At 32.7% G+C, this 24,164-nt stretch overlaps 1 protein-coding gene across 1 annotated transcript in view; it reads right to left on the reverse strand.

The window, feature by feature from the left end:
- Positions 1 to 16,058: 16,058 nt before the first annotated feature.
- Positions 16,059 to 24,164, reverse strand: part of LOC140439663 (uncharacterized) — a 336,018-nt gene continuing 327,912 nt past the window's right edge. The window contains exon 5 of the mRNA XM_072529720.1: positions 16,059 to 16,332. Coding sequence (XP_072385821.1) covers positions 16,156 to 16,332 — 177 coding nt within the window. The 3' untranslated portion in view covers positions 16,059 to 16,155. The remainder of the gene's footprint in view (positions 16,333 to 24,164) is intronic.

Here is a 24,164-nt window from a genome sequence, read left to right on the forward strand (position 1 = left end):
TAGTTCTAAAACAAAAAAAAACAAATTAAGCACGTGATAAAAGAGAACAATACAGGGTTTTTAATTGATGATAAGAACGATATTAGCGTTTCGAAGTCCAGAGATTCCTCAGATAATTTTAAGACAGCTTAACCCAATTCACCTAGTCTTAAAATGTTTCCTAAGGGAGCTAAAGCTCTTTGAAGACGGCTGCTTGTATTTAGTCTTTTTTTAAATAGCTCCAGAACACTTTTATTTAGAAAAACGAAAACTGTTACGATTATTTATCCTCTAGAGTTGAATCGATTTCATCAATTGCCAATTTCTAGTACCATTCATAGGCATCCGTTTTCGGTAGGTCAATGGTTATTTTAACGCATAACTTTTTTGTTTTGAGAAATGAGAAACAAGTTTAGTGTTCCTAAAAATACTTGTTCTTGTACTAATTGTTCTTTTGTGTTACTCGTAGTTTCGTTTTATCGTAATAAATCGTTTTTAAAAATCTTTAAATAAAATTTTGTTTTAAATTGATTTTTTTTTTCTTCTCATAAACTTTTTTTACAAATAAGGTAATTTTTAAAATTATTAAGATACCTATTAATTTAACTTTTATAATTTTTATAGAAAACGGTGTATCCTACGAACTTAAAGTAATAGTGACTTTTAGTAGAATAATACCTGAAAATTTAATAATCTAGTATCACAAATGCTTTAAAGTTAAAGACAAAAAAGTTATGCGTTAAAATAACAGTTGATCTGCCCAAAATAAACGCCTATGAATGGTACTAGAAATTCGCAATTAATGATATCGATTTAACTCTGAAGAATAAATCATCGTACCAGTTTTCGTTTTTCTAAATAAAAGCGTTCTGGAGGTATTAAAAAAATTACTTACAAGACAGCTACAAATTTAAAAGAGCTCTAGTTCCCTTAGGAACCATTTTCGGACTAGGTGAATTGAGTTCAATAGTCTTAAAATTATCTGAGGAATCTCAGGTTTTCGTTCGTCAAGAGAGTTTTCTGACACTCTGTATAAATACATTAATATTTTTGCTTCTGATTTATTATTTATAAATAAAATTGAAGTTAGCTAAAATGATCGGTTTTGAATTTATGAATTTACAGGTTTTGCAGTTTACAAAAAAAGCCTCGAGCGATATAGAAAACGTATAAAAATAAAGAGCATTAAGCTTTTGACGGGCATTAAAAAAATGCACTTAAATGCAGCTTTCCCTGAGAAAATAATAAGTAATAAGGACTATATTTCAAATCAATGAATGTAAACTTTTTATATAAATTAGTTTTTTTTTTAAAGTGTAAAAGCAGGTATTTAAAAACTGGTAAAGGGTCTTATAGCCAAGAGGGAGTATCCCTATTCTATGTATAAAAATTCTTACTGGATCCCAACAAATTTGTTGACTGTGTTAGAAATATAACTTGGGTCTGCTAGGAATAGAGCTATTCTTACATCTTTGAAGACACTATGTGTCGCGTCACTACTAGGTGGTGCATGCAATAATGGATCTAGACATAGTGGATCTAGACATTTGCCTTGGGGGGGGGGGGGAATAAATTTTAACTTTGGGGGAACTTCCAATGATATACAAATTAAAAGAGATTAAAAAGATAAACCGAAACTACATAAAAGATAATTTCCCTTTTTTCACCCCTCGTGTATCTTCATACGTAATGCAGTAGACGAGAAAGTGTAAAGAAAGATTTTCTGGTGTACTAAAACTAAAACATATCAGCTAAAGGAATATATCCTGAAGAAAAATTGTAGTTGGAGCGATGTATGAGCAACATATCTTCTTCAGAATTTAACGTTTGCGCAAGAATATTGTGTCAAGTGTCCAAAATCGAACATTAATAATTGAATTTGATGAATAAAAAAACTTAACTTTTTATTACAAATAGATACTAAGAATTGATACATGGAATGTATAAATCATAAATAAATACAAGAACAAAAAAATATAAAACCAGAAGGTGGATATTCTAGCATTATTAGCTATAAAAAGAGTAACCAGAAAACGAGACGAAAGAAACGAGAAATAAGAAAATATATACATTTTGGTTCAGAGGTTAATGAAGATGAACATGCGATGGCAGTTGTTTCCCACTTGATAAGAACAGACTTGAAAAATACATGATATATATATATATATATATATATATATATATAGATATATATATATATATATACATATATATATATATATATATATATATATATATATATATATATATATATATATATATATATTAATGTAATATTAAAAGTCTGAGGTGCGCCAAGCAATTAATTAGCTAATTAATTAATTAATTAAACTTATTTAAATGATGCAATTATGATTCTATCACACTATTTAATTTTCTTATTTAGGGTTATACTCGTGCTTCAATATCTATGCTATACATATGATAGGTAAGGTCCAAAGAATACCGGAATAATAAAAAAATATATGATACAACATTCTATATTGAAATAAAATTCACACTCAAATATCTTCAATAAAAAATATCTCATATAATGATTATCAAAATTTTGTTCTACGTACGTGAACCTTCAAAAATTAATGGTATATACAATATAAATTAAAATTTCAAATCAAAATTGTTGTTCTAAATCTCCTGATCAAAATATTCCTATCTTTTCTAAAGCAATTGTTAAAAAATGTGTTGTTAATAAAGAAAAACTGACGAATGGTAAAACTATCTCTCTGATGATGAGTTGTCCAAATCCTTGTTCCTTGTAGCCTACACTATCTATTCTTAGCAGTCCCCTAGGTAATCAGCAATCTCAGAACAAATTATTGCGAGCCTATCGTCTTTAATGATCTCCTTCAAATGCACGTATCGTTCAAATGATGCTAGCCTCTTCTCCTCTCGATAAACTGAATCTCTCGTTCCGGCCTGAACAGTGACTCTTGGAATATAAGTAGAAAAATATAACTTACAATATTTTACTGGATCAGCTTTCGTCAGATACACTTACTCCACGAAAACTCACAAACATTCACTTCTACTGCTTACTACCTCTGGAGAACCACCAGAGAACAACGACTGTTCGCCTTGAACCCTTGGAAAACAACTGATTATCTTTTCTCCCTCAAAAATCTAGCTTAATTCTCATTCCTATCAAAGCCTCCTCCAATCAAAGTTCGTCACACTTATCCCCATCTACCATTTAGATAACAAACAACAATTTTACCTACAATTATAAATTTCCTAAAAACTATTAACATGCTAATCGGTTTGTACAAATTCTTAAGAACTAACGGAGAATTATATTTTCTAAATATTTCTATTCTATTGTCTTTTTGGAAAGTCTATTTGGAAAACCCGTTCGCATTGTTCACGATTTCACTAAGCTCACTCACGTCACGAATATATTTTACAAAGAAAATAATTTATGCATATCTTTAAATAATTTTGTTTACTACAGGTAATCCAGGATAATGGACTTTCATTTCTTCGAAATATCTTTTATTTTGTACTTTGAAATATATTAAAAGCAAACCAATCTTATTTTCAATTTTACATAGCATAACAATATATATATATATATATATATATATATATATATATATATATATATATATATATATATATGATATACATAAAATACAAGAAAATTATGCTATTTTATTTGGAACTGAAAATATGATAATAGTTATCAACGTTTCCATTTTTCACCTTTATACCAATTTTTTAAAAGTTCTCTGAAATTATATCAATATCAATTCTTTTATAAGATTCTAATTAAGTCTTCTCTGGTATTTCTCTCCTAGTGCTTCCAAGAACTTTCAACCTACTCTGCAATTCCTTGTACTGAGTAATAATCATTTCAACGTTGAATAATCTTAACTTATGCTTTCTCATTTAAGCATCAATTTGTGTCATCTAAAAATTTACTCTAATGTATCAATTCCTAATTTGATTTTTTCTCTATCCACTTCATATATCTCCAATCATCCATCTCAGCATACTTATATCCACTAAGTACATTTATTACTTTTCTTTGGTTTTAACTACCCAACATTCAGTTTCGTACATCATAGGTGATCTAATGATTGTTTTGAAGAATTTTTCTGTTAGTTTTAGTGACATTTTTCTCACAACCTTTGCCTACTTTTATTTCATTGGCTTTAACTCTACACCATCCTACGAAATCATCTTTCTTTTATTAGTAACCAAATCTTTAAGTGAATATTCGAGATACTCTGTATTTATTTAAACTGTTTTTTTTTTCAAAGCTTGTCTCTAGTGTTCTAGTATTAGCTTTAAATTTCTTTTAGTATTTTCTATTAACAGTATATCATCAGCATAATATCAGCACTAGGGAATGTTATGCTTTAGTCGCCATGTTATCTGATTTAACACAACTGAGAATAAAAGCACTAAGCACTAAGTCTTGTCACAATCTCACTTTCATATTAAACTTGGAAGTCTTTTTTACACATCTATTAATACTAGTTGTTAACCCCTTACCGGATAAATGTGTCTAACAATTTTCACATTCATACCGAGGAGAAATTTTTTCGTTTCGTTAGGGGACATTAAACGCTTAACCTCCTGAGGAATTAAATCATATGCTTTCATAAAATTAAAGAATACTTTATGATCTATTAGCTTCTTCTTCTCTTTTTCCCGTAGCACTATAACCCGGAGTGTATCTTTGCAGACTGCACAATTTGCTTCCATCTCGAAACATCATCCATGATAGTTGGGTCAGTGGGTAGCCCCATTGTTCTTAAATCTGATCATATGTTATCTCTTCATCGCATTTTGCTTTTTCCTCTTCGGGGCTTCCTCTCGGATTAACTTGGTAAAGCGGTTATAAGGAAGTCTGTAAAAATTTCCAGCCTATCTTAGACATTAAGATTTAATTTATTGAACTTAATCGAGAGACTTTTCTCATTCGGCATTGGTTAGTAGTCGGATCGTAACAAGGTTGAAAGATTCTTCTGAGGATTTTACTCTGAAAAGATCTGAGTTTTCTTTTCATTGCTTATGTCAGCGTCCACGTCTCACACCCATACATGAGCACCGGTTTAATCACTGTTTTATATATCCTAGTTTTTGATGTTCGTGTAAGGTTCTTGGATTATATAGTGTTTTATAGTCAATAAATTCATCTGCTTGTCATTATCTACAATATTCATTAGAATACTTAGTTTTGTCTCCCTTTTTATGGATTGAGATTATTACACTTTCGTGCCATTTTGTTAGTATTTGCTCTTTTTTATTCCATATAAGTGTTATTAGATTGTGTAATTGTCTATGTAAAATTTCTATTCCATACCTAAGGAATTCGGCCGGTATATTGTGTTGGAGCCTGAAGCTTTTGCGTTCTTCATTTGTTAATAACTTGTAATGTTTCGTTTCGTCATCTATCGGTAGGTCAACCCGAAGGTATATATCCTCTCCATGTTTTTTCTCTTGATGTATGGTAAGTAAATTTTTAAAATATTCTTGCCATGTTTTTTTTTTTTATTTACAAAGAAAATAGTCGCTTCAACCACTTGGGTCATTAGCGACATTAGTTTTTACATTAGATTAAATTATATAAAGATGTATCTTTAAGAAAATTAATTAAGTCTTTGATGTTTAAATGTTCACCTAATACTGTTTTTAAATTGTTGGAAATATTGTTATTTTGTCTGTTGACTGTATATTTTCCACATTCTGTTAGGAGGTGTTTAACAGTAATGTTGATTTGACAGTATTCACACACTGGAATGTCTTCCTTATTCATTAGGTACTTATGTGTAATGTTGGTATGACCTAATCGAAGTCGAGAGATTTTGACTTGATCAGCTCTTTTTAAGTTCACTAGGCGCCACGGACTCACTGTCGATTTAATTTCTTTTAGTTTAGATTCCGATAAATTCCACTCATTTTGCCACGCACTGATCACTTTTTCTTTGACGAACTGTTTTATATCACTGGAAATAGTCTTTGACACTATTGTAGCATGATCGTTTTTGTAAGCTTCCCTTGCTTGTAGGTCTGCTTTTTCATTACCTTGTATTCCCATGTGAGATGGAACCCATATAAATTTGACTTCGGAACCAGTTTCTTGTAAGGCTGCAAGTTCTTTCTTGATAAGTAAGGCTATAGGGTTCTTAGTGAATAGTTGATCAATTGTTGTTAACGAGTTTAGAGAATCTGAGATAATGACGGAGGAAGACTGTTTTGTACTTTTGATATGAATGAGGGCTTGTAATATTGCATATAACTCTGCTGAGTATATAGAGGTGGCCGACGTTAATTTAAATTGGAAGGATGCATATGGAGTGACAAATGCTGCTCCTACGTCGTTTGCAGATTTGGAGGCATCTGTATAAATGCAAAAACTTTCCCCGCAAGTCTCGAGTTCTTTTAAAAAAGACTGTCTGATTACATTTGGTGATGTCTCTGATTTGTGATATTGGAGTAGTGTCGTATTAATCTCGGGAATCATGATTAACCAGGGAGGGGGAGTTTTTAGATTTGAAGGATAGAGGTCAGGAATTTGCAGTTGCAGATCTTTTAAATTTCTTCGGACTCTTTCATAGAAAGGTGGATCGAACTTACTTTTTTTATAAGCTTCTAGATACCGGTCCGTAAATGTATTTCGAAACACTGGGTGGAATTTGTTACTGGCAACTGAAGATGCATACGAAAGGCTTAGATACTTCCTTCGTAGGGTAAGAGGTGGTTCTCCTGTAAGACATTGGAGATTCTTAACGGGTGTGGTTCTAAATGCACCTGTGGCGATCCGAAGTGCTGTGTTTTGAATGATTTCAAGTTGATTGGTAACGTGTTTTTTAGCCGAGTCATATACAATAGCCCCATAATCTATTTTTGATCTAACAAGTGACTTATAAATATTTAATAATGTGGTTTCGTCGGTTCCCCATTTTTTATTTGATAATGTTTTCATTACGTTTAATCCACTTTGGCAAGACTTTTTTATTTCTGAAATATGATGTTTCCATGTTAGTTTTTGGTCGAATACCATTCCGAGAAAATTAATTTTGTCTGAGAATGCCAGCGGCTTGCCACACAGCTTTAGTGTAGTTCTTTGCATCCGGTGCCTTCTTGAGAAAATCATGCATCTTGTTTTTAGTGTGGAGAATTGTACACCTACTGATGTAGACCATATCTCTAGTTTGTAAATGGATTCTTGTAAGTGTTTTTGAATCATTTTTATATTCTTGCCCTTTGCAAATAGAACCAGATCATCGGCATATAGTCTTCCCTTAACTAGCGGGGAGCAATGATCCAGTATATCGTTGATAGCGACAAGAAAGAGAGTTGGGCTCATAACTGATCCCTGAGGTGTTCCGTTTTCCTGAATTCTTTTTGTTGAAGTGGAATTATCGGCGCGCACAGAGAAAGCTCTTGACTGAAGAAAGTTTTCTATGAATCTTAGCATATTACCCCTGATTCCCCATTTGTGTAATTTTGATATAATGTTAAACCTCCAAACTGTATCGTACGCCTTGGTAATATCGAAAAACACTGCGATGGTTTCTTGATTAGTTGCAAAACCCTCGTGTATCTCTGATTCTAAATCTAATAGATTATCTACGCATGATCTATTTTGACGGAAGCCACTTTGCTGTGGAATTAAATGTTTTTCTTGTTCTAAGTACCACAATAGTCTTTTGTTTATAATTTTTTCTAGAACTTTGCAGGATACATTAGTGAGTGATATAGGACGGTACGAGTCTACCTTTGTTCTGTCTTTGTTGGGCTTGAGCAGAGGAATTATAATGCTGTCCGACCATACAGATGGAAAGACCTGATTTGTCCATATAAAATTGTATAATTTTAGTAGCCAAGACATTCCACTTTCTGGTAGGTTTAACAAAAAAATTAATGGTATGCCGTCTGGACCTGGAGCGGAGTTTTTAGTTGACATTAGGGCATCCCTTAGTTCTTGCATTGTAATTGGCACATTTAGTATATTATCATTTTGAGAGTAGTATTCCAACTTCGTTTTTTCTATGCTTTGTTTCTTGAGCTTAAATTCCGGTGAATAGTTATCGTTACTTGAATTTGACTCAAATTCACCGGCGAATAGCTCCGCAATTTCTTTTCGGTCGCTTATAATTTTGTTATCTTTTGCCAGGAAAGGTATTTTATTTGAACATTTTTTTCCAGATATTTTCCTTATATTTTGCCACACTTTACTAGCTGGGGTAGAACTATTTATACTTGCAACGAATTTTTGCCATGATGTTTTCCTGCATTTTTTGAGAATATATCTAGCTTCTGATCGACGTTTTTTGTATTCTACCATATTTTCACTAGTTTTGTGATGATTATACCTATTGAAGGCTCTTTTATAAGTTTTTACTGCTTCTTTGCATTCTGTGGTCCACCATGGTAAAGGTTTATGATATTTTAGTGTTTTTGTTTTTCCAATATGATTTTCTGCTGCTTTTTTAATTATTGATATGAAGGTATCTAGGTCTTTATCTATGTCATTAAGAGTAATATCTTTTATGTTGTTTATTTCATTTTGTATGTATTTTGTAAAGTTCTCCCAGTCTGCATTTTTTGTATTCCATTTCGATGGGGTTGTGGTAATATTGTTATTTTTTTGTTGTGGAAACGTAATTTTAATGGGATAGTGGTCACTTCCGTATAGGTACGGGATAACGTCCCATTCTAGTGTTGGGGATAACATTGGATCACATAAAGATATGTCGATGGCCGACTGACTACCCGTTTGAATGCTAAATCTGGTGGGTCTACCATCGTTTAACAAATTAAGATTTTGTGAGGTCATACAAAATTCCACAATCTTGCCTCTAGCGTTTGTTTTTGTTGAACCCCACATAGGATTGTGTGAATTAAAATCGCCTAAAATAATGCGGGGGCTGGGGATTTGTTGCAGTAGATTATCAAAATCTTCTTGGACTATAATTTGATCAGGAGGTAAATATATGTTGCAAATATTGATTGTTTGTTCCATGTTTACTGTAATCGCTACTGCTTCAAAGCTATGTGTGTTGATTTGTAATTGCTGGGCTTCATATTGTTTATCGACGTAAATAGCAACCCCTCCACTGGCTATATCAGCGTTTTGTCTGTGTTTGAAAAAGTTTGAGTATTTTTGAAACTTGAATGCATGGCTGGAATCCTTAAAGTTGGTTTCTTGTAAACAAAGTATCATTGGGTTGATTTCAGAGATAATATGCTTTAGCATTTCGTAACGGCTAAAGAAACCGTTTACGTTCCATTGTATTATGGACGCCATTGCTTCTATTTACTATGTACTTTACGCTGAATCGACAGAGGTGTCGGATTCTTCTTCTAGATATATCTTCATTGCTATCGGGTCCATTTTTAGTTGCTTCATAATGTTACGTCTTATTCTCGTGCTTCTGTTTTTCATTCTTCGGTCTTTGTAATAAGGATGAATTTTAGCTAATAGGTTCAAAAAATCATGAACATTCTCGGTATATGTTTTAACTAAGCTTAACGGATCTGTGTTTCCTTTCACATTTACAAAGAAATCGACGATTTCATCAAAACTGAGTTTAAGCGATTCTTCTTCGAATATTTTCCTAGTTGGTTCCAGTAACGGCAGTATTTCATTAGATTTTGGTTCATGTGTTTTGGGCAAGCATGATTCTTCTTCAGTATCAGTTTTGGATTTCTTCTTTCTCTGCGTAGTTGGTACTAAAAATGTAACTTCAGTTTGTGAGGACGGAGGAGGTGTTATTACGTCTGTAATACTGCGTTTGGAACCTGTTTGTTGTACATTTTCTGATTCCTTTATTTTTGGGGAAGGCGTAGATATGTCTGTGGTTGGTTGTTTATCTATATCGTTATTATTATTTTGTGTATTTGGTGCTATGTTATGGGTTAGAGGTTGGGAAGGTGAAGATTTTTCATTTACTTGTACAGTTGTCATGATAGGGATTTCATTTGGTGAGGTAGGGATGTTGGTATTGTTTGTAGGCTCTTGACTTACTGCAGTTAAGCAATTGTTTGAGAAATGACCTGTTTGATTACACTTTGAACACAGCTGGCTTTCATGAGACAAAAAAATACGATATGATATGTTATCATGAGATAATAAAATCGAGTCTGGGACCGTATTGTTGGGAGGTGATATATAGATGTAACGACGAAAACTAAGAATGTGTTTATACTCAGGGTTGGTTGTCCCAATTCTGAGAAAATTTAAAGGAGATACTAAGTTATAGCCTTGTTCTCGGAGTTCTTGTTCTATACAATCATGTGGGATAGATGGACACACATTAGATAATAATAAGCGTTGGCTTGGAGTAATGAATCTGCGAGTTTGAATTTGTTCTGAATTTACTGTAATTATTCCATTGTCAGTGTTCATGAATTCATCGACCTTTGCCACACTGGATAGATAAACACATATTCTATTGTTAGATATCCTAGACGAGAAAAGTATATTTTTCGGACTAATTTTCGTTCCGATGGATATAAGATATTCTTCTAGTTTTATTCCATTAAGGGAGTTGAAAACTATAGCTTGATTTTTTAAAGGGAATTTCGGTTGGGTAAGAGCTCTTGAGTAACTTTGTTGTTGATTGTTAGTATTGTTGACAGTAATAATTGCAGCATTATTTTGAAGTTCCATTATTTCCAAATAACTATTTGTACCCCCTCAGGCCGGACCTGCCTTGAAGCAAATCAGACTGATAAGAGGCACGAAAACTAATTAATAAGAAACCTGTCTTTGTTTTTATTTCTTACTTTAGTAGATTGTTTATTTACTTCAAAATAAAATAATAATTGTGCATCTTACTTTAGTTTTAAAGATGCAAAGAGACTGCACTCACTACTACTTATCACTACATACTTATTTGATTAGGAAAATTAACTATAAGTAGATAAAAATTATGAATAATTATTTTAAACTTGGTAAAATTAAAAATTCAATTATCACTAATTGCTATAACTGATAGCGTGTTTACACTTCGATTGCTCGATCGATTCTCTCTTGCCATGTTTAAAGAAGCTCCTTTTGCAGTAATTAGGTCTGAATACTCTCTTTTCGTTTGACACTGATATGTTAAATTCTCGTCTATTTGACTGTTGTCTATTTCTTTCCATTCCTTTATATTGCTGTTGTTTATATTTCTTTTTCTTCCCCAATTTATTTTTATATTGTTTGTCATCGTGATGTTTAGTTTTTTTACATTCTGTTATTCCTTGTTAAAGGATAATGTTTCGCTTTTTCTTCCTATCTTGTAATTTGTATTGTCATTCTTTACTAAATAATTTCCTTGTTATCGTCCTGCTTGTTCCTATTATTAGCTCCACTGTCTTTGTCATTAATTTTTCCATTTATTGCCACCGTCCTTTGACATAATTACTCTGGTCTACTATACTTAGATTTTGTTTTATTTCCTGGATTTTCCTATTTTATCGGATTTCCTCAGTTTGCATTTTGTGCATATTCCACTGTCCCAATGCTTCGTTCATTTGAAGTTTCTGTAATGATATTCTCAACCTGATTTTTGCTCTTACTATGTAATGGTCTATATATCCATCTACTCCCCTTGGGCATCTTAATCCAGAACATTATTTAAATGTACAGCTTCGACAATTACATGGTTAACTTGTTTATGAATGTTTTTATGTTGAAACATACTATAATTTACAAGCATATTATTAGTGGATGCTCTACGAGTATTTGTTCATGATTGTTTGAGATATCTTGGAAGCTGTGTTCTACTGTTAATCTTAAATTAGGTTTTTTACCAATTTTCGCGTTGAAGTCTACACAGATAATTTACATTTCTTGTTTTGAGATTTTCTCCGGCGTTCTTTCGAGTTGTTCATAGAAGTCATCGTTGATTTTTTCTCTTTATATAATATATAATTAAAATTAATTATAAATAATTTTAATAATTTTCTAAAATACCTTAAAAACATCTTTGTTTGGTATTTTTGTGGCCGATAGTACTGCTTTTGTTTGTCTTTGTTTCATTATTTCATTTATACGGAGTGGCCCAAAAGTCTGGAAACGGCCAATTATCTCGTAAATTGCTTGTCATAATTGTATAAGATTTAAGGTACACTTTTTTTTGGAATACGGAGATTCCATATTTGATATTTGCAATGTTGCCAGATTTTTTGTTTCTCTTATATTATTAGTAACTTTGGTTTTTCAAATTCATCATCCTATATATTCAGTCATTATTGGAATCTCCTATTCAATATGAGTTCAACCATATGTAACACTTATGATTTTATGTAGTCTGGAAGGTCTTAAACGAGAGATATGGATAGAAGAAGAAATTCCCCAACAATGGAAGAAAAGTATAATCTGCCCTATTCATAAAAAAGGAGACAAACTGTTGTGTCAGAATTATAGAGGCATCTCTTTACTTTGTTCGGGATACAAAATACTCACAAACATCATTAATCGAAGACTACAACCTCTCACGGAAAAGATCACCGGGGAATATCAAGCAGGGTTTAGGCAAAATAGATCTACCATTGACCAACTATTTACAGTTAAACAAATACTAGCCAAAGCATGGGAATATGACATGGACGTTTACAATCTCTTTGTAGATTTTAAACAAGCCTATGATTCAATAGATAGAACAATTCTACCTAATATACTGAAAGAATTTGGCATACCATCAAAATTAATACGACTAGTGCAAATGACAATGACAGAAACAGAAGCACAGGTATGTATTCAGGGACAGATCACTGATGCGTTTACGATAACGCAAGGACTGAAACAAGGCGACGGACTAGCTCCAACGCTCTTTAATCTTGTTCTGGAATATGTAATTAGACGGTTGACGGTGAGCGGAAATAACATACTTACAAACAAGTCTACCCAATTAGCAACATACGCAGATGACATAAACATAATGAGCAGAACAATGAATGCAGCGGAAGAAACCTACGTTGAGTTGAAACAGAGTGCAGAAGCAGTAGGGCTAGCAATAAATACAAATAAAACAAAACTACTCATACAAACCAGATCAAATAGACCGGTGCAACAACACTTTATTGACGATATAGAACATGTAAATAGATTCACATACCTAGGAATGGATCTGGTCGCAAGCAATGAAGAAGTACCGGAAATAAATAGAAGCCTATTTCGCGATGGGCCACATATTCAAATCGCGAGACGTACACCGGAAAACAAAACTCCGGGTCTATAAAACAATAATCAGGCCCATAGTAAGTTATGGTTGCGAAACATGGGTGATGACACAGAAATCTGCCAATGCATTAGATGTGTTTGAAAGAAAAATATTACGTAGGATCCTGGGCCCAATAAGTGAAAACAACAACTGGCGAATTAGGTACAATAGAGAAATATACGAGCAATATAGCGAACCACCTCTAGCACAACATACTAAACTGCAGAGATTACGATGGGCAGGGCACGTGGTCCGCATGCATAAGAATAGAATCCCCAGAAAATTATTAAATGCAAGAATGCAGGGAAAAAGACCTGTTGGAAGACCTAAAAAGAGATGGGAAGATGAAGTCGATAAGGATGCCAGGAACTGCCTGGGAACGCGTTCATGGAAAAGAACAGCGGTAAATAGAGATGGTTGGAGAAGCCTGTTGAAGGAGGCCAAGGCCCGATTTGGGCTGTAGCGCCATTGGATGGATGGATGGAAGGTCTTAAACACATAAAATAGAAGTCTATCAACGCCTAATTGTCCCAATAAATTTTTTAATACTCTTTTACTCTAATAACTCTTTTTAACTACATTTAAATGTAACAGTTGATAGATTACAACATTTTTTAACCTAGTGGTTACTTTATCAAGTGTTAAAAATATCCTCCATTTGTGAGTTGACAGTACCCTAATCGATGGTAGAATGAGGCTACCATATTTCTCCATGATTGCCTAGAAATTATTCGAGACTCATCAATAATTCGCTGCCTTAGCTCTGCAAGACTTGCTGGTTTAGTTTTGTTAACTAAATTTTTCAAGTATCCTCAATAAAAATAAAATCAGGTGAATGTGGAGATCATTCAATTCTACCTCGTTTACCAATCCATCGTCCGGGAAATATCTCATCTAAATAACGCCGAACATTTACACCAAAATGAGCTAGAGCTGCATCTTGCTGAAACCATATCTGATTAAAATTGGCCCTAAACAAGTTTTTCAGTGTCGGTACAAATTCATTTGTAAGTAATATTTCGTAACTATCTGACGTTACATTTCCTTTGATAAATAATGGCCCAATTAATTGAGTACATACTATACCTGACCATACATTTAATTTTTATAGTCTTTCAGTATGGTTTTCACGCATCCAGGGTGGATTTACGTCACAGTGTAAAAGTTAGTTCATCGGAAAAACATATTCTGTTAACGAAATTTTTATCATTTTCAATTTTATTCATCAATATCTCAGTAAACTCTAATCTACGATCGAAGTCATCTTTACTTATTTCTTGCAATAAGTTCATTTTGTATGATTTAAATTTATTCGTACGTTATACACGTAAGACTGAAGAATGACCTAAATCATGTACTTGTGCAACACTGCGTGAGAATGTATGTGGATCTTCAACAAAACTTTGCATTATATCCAAAGATTTGTTGTCATTCATAACCCTTTTCGGTCTACCTCATCGGTATCTATCTGTTACTTCTCCAGATTCCTCAAATCGCTTTGCAGTTTTTTGTACCGTCGCCTTATGAATAGGAGAACGGTTTGGGCAAGTATCATTGAACAAGTTGGCTACTTCACAATAAGATATTTTTCTGTCACCGTACCCTCTTATCATTAGAATAGGAATTCGTTCTTTTTCCTTAAGAGTCATTTTAGAGAAGTAATTTATCTTGCAGAACTTCTCGAAACACAACTATTGTAAGTTTTAGTTAATAATGTAAATGGTGAACAAATGTCAAAATCACAGCATTCTACATTTAAATATTTAAGTTTATTAAAATCTACATATTTTGCAATGTTTTATGTATTCAAGACCATCCAGACTACATAAAATCATAAGTTTTACATATGGTTGAGCTTGGATGCGTTGACTGAGTATACAGGGTGATGAATTTGAAGAACCAAAGTTACTAATAATGTAAGAGAAACGGCAAATCTGGCAACATTGCAACTATCAAATATGGAATCTCGGTATCCCAAAATAGGTGTACCTCAAATTTTGTAAAATTATGACTAGCAATTTAAGAGATAATTGGTCGTCTCCAGACTTTTGGGCCACTCTGTATATTTGTCATTATTTCAAATACCTTACAAGGAAAATGAATTTTATGTAGACGTCATTTAAATTGTTTTTTCTTCTTTATTTTTTTTAGCAATATTTGATAAACCCTAAAGTTCTTTTCTTATATATTTAAGTATGTTAATTGCTGTTTACAAATTTTAAATGCAATTTTAATAATACAAGCTACATTTCTGCATGTGGTATTAAGAATTTCATGTTTCCTCTTTTTTCTACTAAATTTTTACTCTGAATTAACTGTCTTCCCCACTTTAATTTTCACTATTTACTTTTTGATGGTCCTCTTTGATATTTTGTTTTCTGAAACTTACTTAAATTTCCAATACAGGCAACTTATATGTCTAATCTTACTGACTAGTACCTTGTAGTTCTTACATTCACATATATCTCTTTTTATTGTCACAAAATAATCTATGTTAATATTATTTTGTCTACATTTTTTGTTTCCCCTCCTCCCTACGACGAGGGTTTTACGGTGAAGCCCGGAGGTAGGAGTAGCAAAATTGTTTACATCTTTTTGGGGTCCCAAAATTGACATTCTTAGCAAAATACAGGTCAAATATCTGAAGAATGGAGTATTACTATTGACCCTCACTAAAGGTTAGAATTACCAAAAATTTCATTTAAACATGTTTTATAAATATATAGAGGATTTAATAATTTGGTTTACTTTTTAAGTTGGACAAATTATAATTTATTTAGCTCAATTTTTTGTGACAGTAGAATTTGATTTGGTTTGTTATATTTCATCGCAGAGTAAATGCTGTTCTTATAACACCGTCTTCTATAACAAATTAGTAAGGTATGTCAGGGATGAAGATAATCAGTAGTAATAATAAAAATTTAAAATACTTTATTATTATTCTTTTGAATACATTTTGATTTGATATAATTAACATAATCATAAAACATATTTCTTATTGAACATTTTAAATTTATTTTTTGCCAAAGCAACTTACAGCATTAAAGAAACATTTGCTGCCACGTTTTCCTTGGTATCGGTTTTTACTGTTACTTCTGAGATTTCTTTGGAAACCATCACCGGGAAATAAAATATCAGCCAAACGAACTGCTTGAGGATCAGTGTCTTGTACATATTCTGGATATCTTAGCTAAAACAATATATAATTTATATTTATAATAAAGTAAGTTATAATTGTAGATTCAATAATTATGAATAATAGATTTTGATGATAGGATAACTTTGATATTAACAACTGCTGCGATAAGATTAATAAAATGGGTTGGACATAGAGGTGTAGATTAAAATACAGGGTGTCCAGAAACTCTCCTGACAAACAAACACCAGCGATTCTTCAGATAATTTTAAAATGATTTAACCCAATTCACCTAGTCCGAAAATGCTCCCTTAAGAAGCATTTTGAGCTCTTTGAAGATGGCGTCTTGTAACTGGTTTTTTTTAAATACCTCCAGAACGCTTCTGTTAAGAAAAACGAAAACTGGTATGATTATTTCTCTTCCAGAGTTAAATTGATTTCATCAATTGTGAATTTCTAGTAACGATAATAGGCGTCCGTTTTGGGTAGGTCAACGTTTATTTTATTGCATAACTTTTTTGTCTTTACCTTTAAAGCATTAGTGATACTAGATTACTAAATTTTCAGTCATTCTAGTACTAAAAGGTACTAGAATAGTACTAAAAGTTGATATGATACACCGTTTTCTAGAAAAATCGATTAAAACATTTTTTGTTGTTTAGTCATGAAAGTTAAATTAATATTTGTTGCACTAGTTGGCAGTGACCTGTCAACACAAGTATTATTTAGGTTTTTCATTGTCAATTAGTTTTTAACTTTGTGGGATTTAAATATAATAATTTCAATTCAACAAAAATGGTTGTTACTAATGAGAAATACGCTGATATGCTTTAGTTTATGGCGAAATGAGGTGTAAAGCTTGAACAGCACAACGTAGATATTCTGAAAAATTTTCCGATCGTGATCTTACTTACTCAACAGTGACAGCTCTTCACCAACGATTAAGATAAACAGGTTCAGTGGTCCGAAAAAAAAAGAAAGACGTGATGACGTAACAGCAGCACATGAAGATACTTTTAGTTAGTAATATAAAGTTACTTTAACGGGAAGTTGAGAAAAATCTACAAATAAGCGTTCGAAGACTATCTGCCACAGATAGATTTCACAATTTCAAAATCTTTCGTAGGAAATATCTTACACAACCAAAATTACATCCTTTTTATTTTACAAAAGTACAAGCACTGCTACAAGCAGATTTCCTGCTTGTGAAGAATTAGCTAGATGGTTACAAAATTAGAAAAGTCAAAATGAAGATTTTTTTCAGATACGTTTTATTTTGTGGCAAGGCAAATGGAATTTTTAATATGTATAATGCACAATATTATTTGTATGTTAGTGACAATCCCCACGTTGTTTAAGAATTTAAGCATCAGCATGGGTTTAGCATAAACGTCTGAATAGGAGTAGTTAACGATTATCTGCTTTGGACTGTGGAATTGCCTAGTCGTTTAAATGGTGATGATTACCTACATTTCCTGAAAAATGTTTTACCCGATTCGTTAGATGATGTGCCTTTAAATATTCGTCAAACCTTATGGTTTGTATATTGCCTACTTTAGCAGAAATGTACGAGACTTTCTTGATAATAACTACGAAGACCACTGGATTGGTCGAGGCGATCCAGTTGATTGCTCAGCAAAGTCGCCGGATTTTAATCGTTGTGATTATTTTGTTTGGGAATACATAAAAGAAATTTGTTAATTCCATTCCGATACAAAATCGTGCACAATTCTAGCTAAGGATACAAGATGCTTGCAACGATTGGAATTTTTGCGAGAATTCGCCGTTTTCTAAGCAAGAGGGCAAATTTTTGCATAGAGACTAATGGTTATCAATATCGAACAGCTTTTGTAACTATCTACTTTTGATACTTGTGAAATTGTGTTAGTGTCGTTCCATCGTAATAAATACTTTGTTTATAAAACCCTTTAAACAAAATTTTGTTTCAATTTGATTTGTTGCTTCTTTTCTCAAACTTTTATAAAATTATAAAATTAATTAAGGTACCTATTAATTTAACTTTCATGACGAAAAGACAAAAAATTTTCAAATCGATTTTTCTAGAAAACAGTGTATCCTACCGACTTAAGGTAACAGTATCTTTTAGTACTAAAATACCTAAAAATTTAATAATTCACTATTACAAATGCTTAAAATTTTATGCGTTAAAATAACCGTTGACCTACCCAAAACGGACGCCTATCACCAGTACTAAAAATTTGCAATTAATGGAATCGATACAAATGTAGATGATAAATAATCGTACCAGTTTTCGTTTGTCTAACTAGCAGCGTTCTAGAGGTATTAAAAAAAAACTAGTTACAAGCCGCCATCTTCAAAGAGTTCTAGCTCCTTTAGGAAGCATTTTGGGACTAGGTGAATTGGGTTAAATTATCTTAAAATTATCTGAGGAATCTCCCATCTTCGTTTGTCAGAAGAATTTCTGGACACATTGTATAGAGGCTGACATTAATTTTATTTTAATTTAAACCCAAATATCATTATAGAAATTTATATACTCTCTTCTTAATGTAATTTACTTAGTAACGTCATTGTCGTTGTTCATTAATGACCTGTATTATTTTTTGTATTTCTTTCGCTAGACTATACCTTGATTTAACCACACATTTTATTACACCTAATATAAGAAATTACTCAATATTTATAAAAATGGGAATATTAATCTAAAGAGATGTTTAAATGAGGAGGTTTTTGTAAATGCTTTCGGCTTGATTGGTTCGGGATGTGAGAATGTGCGTGAGTTAATTGAGGGTCTGAGTGATGCACAGGAGTTGGCTTGTGTAAGATCAAAAGAGAGGTATGAAAGAAAACAACCATACTGGTGGAACGAGCAGCTTGAAAATCTGAGGACAAATTGCTGAGAGTAAGAAGGGAGTGTAAGAGGTTAAAAAGAGTACAAACAAAATATTTGGAAGAGAGAATAAATGAATTAAAGCGAATGCAGAATGAGTACAGGAATAAGATAACAAGATCTAAGAAAGAAAGGTAGAGTAACCTGCTTCAGGATCTCGAAAGGGATATCTGAGGGCAGGGCTTCAAGATTGTCTATACAGAATTGAAGGGGAAAAAGACACACTACCCCCTGCCTGAGGATGAGAAACTCCGTTTAATACGGGAATTCTTTCCTCAGGTGGATGACAAGCGTGAAAGGGTTATTAGATAACAATTTTGAAAGAAGCTAAGGTTGTCTTTATCCCGAAAGGTAGAGGTGAAGAGGAAGTACGATTTCGGCCAATTTGCCTTCTTAGTTCGATAGCTAAATTGTACGAACAGCTTGTAAAAGGCCGCCTTGAGCGAGAACTAGAAAAAAGCAGGCGCTGAGCGACCGACAATGTGGTCTACCATAGATGCGGTCATAAAAGTAACCTCTTTAGTTACGCAGAATACAAAGAAATGGGTGGCTCTTATCCTGCTTGACGTCAAGAATGCCTTTAATACGGCATTATGGGAAAAAATCATGTCCAGACTGAGAGAATTGGGCATTAGTGAGTACCTGGTCAATGTAGTTGACAGATACTTTACTGACAGGTCCATAAGAGAAAAAAACACCAGCATCAGTTTGTCGCAGGGTGTTCCGCAGGGTTCGGTACTAAGTCCCATCCTCTGTAATGTCCTGTACGACGGGGTGTTGAGGCTGCAGATGCCAAGGGGATACACTCTTGTAGCTTATGCCGATGATCTCGCACTAGTTGCGAAGACGAGTCAGAAAACGGACATGGCTTATGCGGCTAACACAGCCCTGCGTCGCATTAGTAGGTAGATCAGAGAGAACGATCTACAGCTAGCATCTCAGAAAACTGAGGTGTTAGTTCTCAAAGGGAGCCGGAAAAATCCTCTCTTCGTTTTATAGTGGAAGGTGTGGAGGTTGCACCGGTTAAATGGATTAAGTATCTGGGAGTTTGGTTGTCGGAAGGACTAAGGTTCGGAGTACACATCCAAAAGACGGTAGAGAAGGCAAACCGAAATCTGGAGGCGTTCATACGGCTGATACAAAACCCCAGGAGGCCCAAGTAGCACCAAAAGAAAGGTGGTAAATTTTTAGTTTTTTATTTTAGTTGTTCATTGAGTGGCAAGACCACCTCTCTGGAACGGTGATTAAGGTTTTAGTCGGAACACGGTTAATCCGGCACTACCCTGGGGTCTTCTGGCCTAGTATCCTTCTCGGCCGAAAGATGCCAGGGTGTCTTGTTCCCTGACGTAGATGTATAAAAAAGATTTCCCCCACCGTTGCCTGTCAGAATTCAATGGATACCTTCTTAAGCTCTTACTGAAATCTGGCAATACGGCAATTAAAAAACAAAAAAAAAATATAAGAAATTAAAAATGTGTTTTACGTTTTTGAACTATGTCTTAAGCTATATTTTATATAAAATTTACAGAACAAAATGAACTGTTTATTTTTAAAGTATATTTTCACAACAAACTTCCGGTTAAAGGGTCGAAATGTAACTTCAATAAGTAATAATAAAATTTATAATTTATTGTATTATAAAAAACAGAACATAGTTATTAAGGATATATTTACAGGTGAGAAAAATTTAACTTCCTACGAGCCATAATGAAAAGGAAAGTAAAAAAAGAGATCCAGAAGACTGGACACCCAGTAATGGAGAAGATACTTTAAGAAGAATGATAAATTCATTATGCTATCTGAGAAGAAAGCTTATGGTAATTACGTAAATTGTTTACCTACTTTAGTTAGTACAAGTAGAGCCTAGAGCACACGTATCTATTGTTAACATGTGTGCTTTGTTTCATAATAATTTTTTTACACTTTAAGATAACATACAATAATATTAAGTAGAGGATTCGACTCTGAACATAGTAGCTAATATGTGTTTTAAAATCGAGCTCTTAAAATTAATTTAAAAACTAGTGAAATACTAAAATTTTTTTTTAATTAATGATCCAGTAGTGTAATAACAAAAATAAATACAACAGAGACAGTAAGTTACTTTAATCATAAAAGTTTTAACTATTATTGAATAATATTTTCGAAATTTAAGCATTTAACCTACAAAACCTAGGACAGGACTACAAAATCTGTTAGTTCTACTATAGACTACGAAGGTTGTTTGCCAGGACCGTACTCCAATTACATCTTCTTCTTTAAGTGCCGTCTCCCGATCGAAGGTTGGATATCATCATCACTATCTGTACTCTATCTACTGCTGCTCTGAAGAGTTCTATAAAACTGCATTTAAACCAGTCCCTTAAATTCTTCAACCATGACACTCTCAGTCTTCCTATACTCCTGTCTCCTCTTATCTTTCCCTGTATTATCAGCCTTAGCAGTTCATATCGCTGTCGCCTCATTACGTGTCCCAGATATTGTAACTTTCTTATTTTTATCGTGTTTATTATTTCGCATTCTTTGTCCATTTCTCGCAATACTTCCGTATTAGTTTTCTTTTGTGTCCATGCTATTCTAAGCATACTCCTGTAACACCAAATTTCAAAGGACTGTAACTTATCTATGTGTTCTTGCTTTAATGTCCAGCTTTCAAGCCCATATTGCAGTATCGAAAACACGTAGCATCTCAGTGCTGTTACTCTTAGTTCTAATTTAAGGTCTTTGTTGCAGAGAATTGTTTTCATCTTTACAAACGCATTTCTTACTATTTCTTTATTTCGGTTGTTTGATCATTATTGTCTGAAATCCAGGTTCCTAAGTATTTGTATTTATCAACCCTTTCTAACAGTACATTTCCCAAATGTATGTTTGTTGGTATATTTGTTTTCTTTGTTATTATCATGTATTTGGTCTTTTTTATATTCATTCCAATTACATATCATTAATAAAAATGGATTCAATCTAAAATTACTACAACTAATGATACACCAAACAGCTCCTCATCAAATTAATTTAATGAATCACCTACATATTCTTCCGTAACCAATCAAACACCATAATTCAATATATTTCCATCAAGAAAACAAGCAATTATTTTTGATTTAATAGAAAATACCAAACTAGATGATAACTTGTCCGCTCTAAGTCTTCTGATACAACCACGTCATCTTCATTTCAAAATTATTAAATAATAGAGTATGTATATAGGTATTTAGCAAACGAAAAACTAGCTGAGGATTTTATAAACAAAAATTAAAAAAATCAAATAAACCAACAACTCTTACAAGCTCGTAGACTAATTAGCCCCAGTCAGCGATTAGTATTATCCAATGTCTGTGCCTCAATCCCACACTTATTCCTAATATCTGCATTAAAATCACATGGATTAAATCTTCTGTCACATATAACATTCCTAAGAATAGGCACATCAACACCACAATTCCAGCATATTTTAAGTTTTACACGCCAAACATACATATCTTCACTAAATAACCAGTCCCTACCTGCAGCTTTTCTTATCATACATAAGTAAACGATATACAGGATTTACCTATCATTAGATAATCAAGCTTGCCAAACATGTAAGCAAACCAGCCACTTAACAAAAAACTGCCCAATGTCTACTGCGATTACAACAGATAATTCAACATATAATAATCCAGTTCCAAATATAGACCCATATAAAAATACATCTAATCTATCAACTCAAACAACACAGATAAATACTAAACAACAACAATCAAAAGAAAAAAACACACAACAAGAAACCCAACCACAAAGTACCCAACAACAAAAATCACACATGCAGCCAACCAAAGAAGATTCACAAACAACAAATGACCCAAACATAGATAGAAAATTAGGTAACGCATATAAACACGGGCAAAGCACAAAACAAACGCAGAATCTCCAAAATCTCTCCACCAGCTAGCTACTACATCTACAGAGGAACCTACTTTTATTACACCAAAAAATAAAGAGAAGAAAGTAAAATCAGATCAAAAGCAGAAACCGCAAACAACACTAGAAGAAATGCTAAGATACTGTAAAACTTTATTTTATAACCCAAACTCCAACTACCCTATAACTTACGAACAGTTATTAGACTTTTTTGAAAACTATGAGAACTCACCAGACCCGTTGAGTATCGCCAAAATGTATACAGAAAAAACAGTAGAGGTCACAGATCTATTAACTAATATATACCCTTACCCGACGGACCGAAAAATTAAAGTCAAATGCACTCGAATAAAAAATACAATATTAAAGCAAATCAAGTTTGTATTTATTGTTTAATACTGATTCTATTATTTAAGATATTTGACTATAAAAATATTTAAAATGTAGTTAAAGCTACAGCATTTTATTACCAATTAAAAAACCACTACAAAAGAATCACTTATTTTCTTACGAAAGATTTTATTTTTTCCCAATCAAAATCTATTGTTAAACAATCAAAGTAAAACTTTACGGAGCTGATTGATAATTGGACTAACTTTTTTTGTTGTTTTTCCAGCAATATTACGCTTGTGACATTTTAAGTTTTTTTAAAGATAAACTCTTTAAAACTTGATTAAAAACATTCTATTGAAAAAATGAAATAAATCTGCAAAATTATTATTTTAGTTTTTTAAAATTTAAATGTTAATGTAGCAATTTTGCAGCTATATTAGGTGTTTTTTTATTGTGTAACTATGGCCTTTTAAAAACGTTATCTTCCATAATATTAAGATCTTAAAGTTATTTATAAACCCTACTCCAAAATATAAAATAATTCTATACTTTAATTCCAAATATAAAATAATTCTGAGTTTCATGGGTAGAAGTTTTTAACCTATATTTTTAGATTTGTATATCCTATAACCCGTGCCGATCTAAGATTGTGAGCTTAAGTTAGCTTCCACAAAATGCAGAACAAACTGGATGAAGAATTTCACATTTGCTATACGGTATGTCCTAATGGTTAATAGAAGACTTCTTATGAGTATATATGATCAAGGACAAATGTGAA

This window comes from Diabrotica undecimpunctata, chromosome 4, assembly GCF_040954645.1.
Source record: "Diabrotica undecimpunctata isolate CICGRU chromosome 4, icDiaUnde3, whole genome shotgun sequence".
NCBI lineage: Eukaryota > Metazoa > Arthropoda > Insecta > Coleoptera > Chrysomelidae > Diabrotica > Diabrotica undecimpunctata.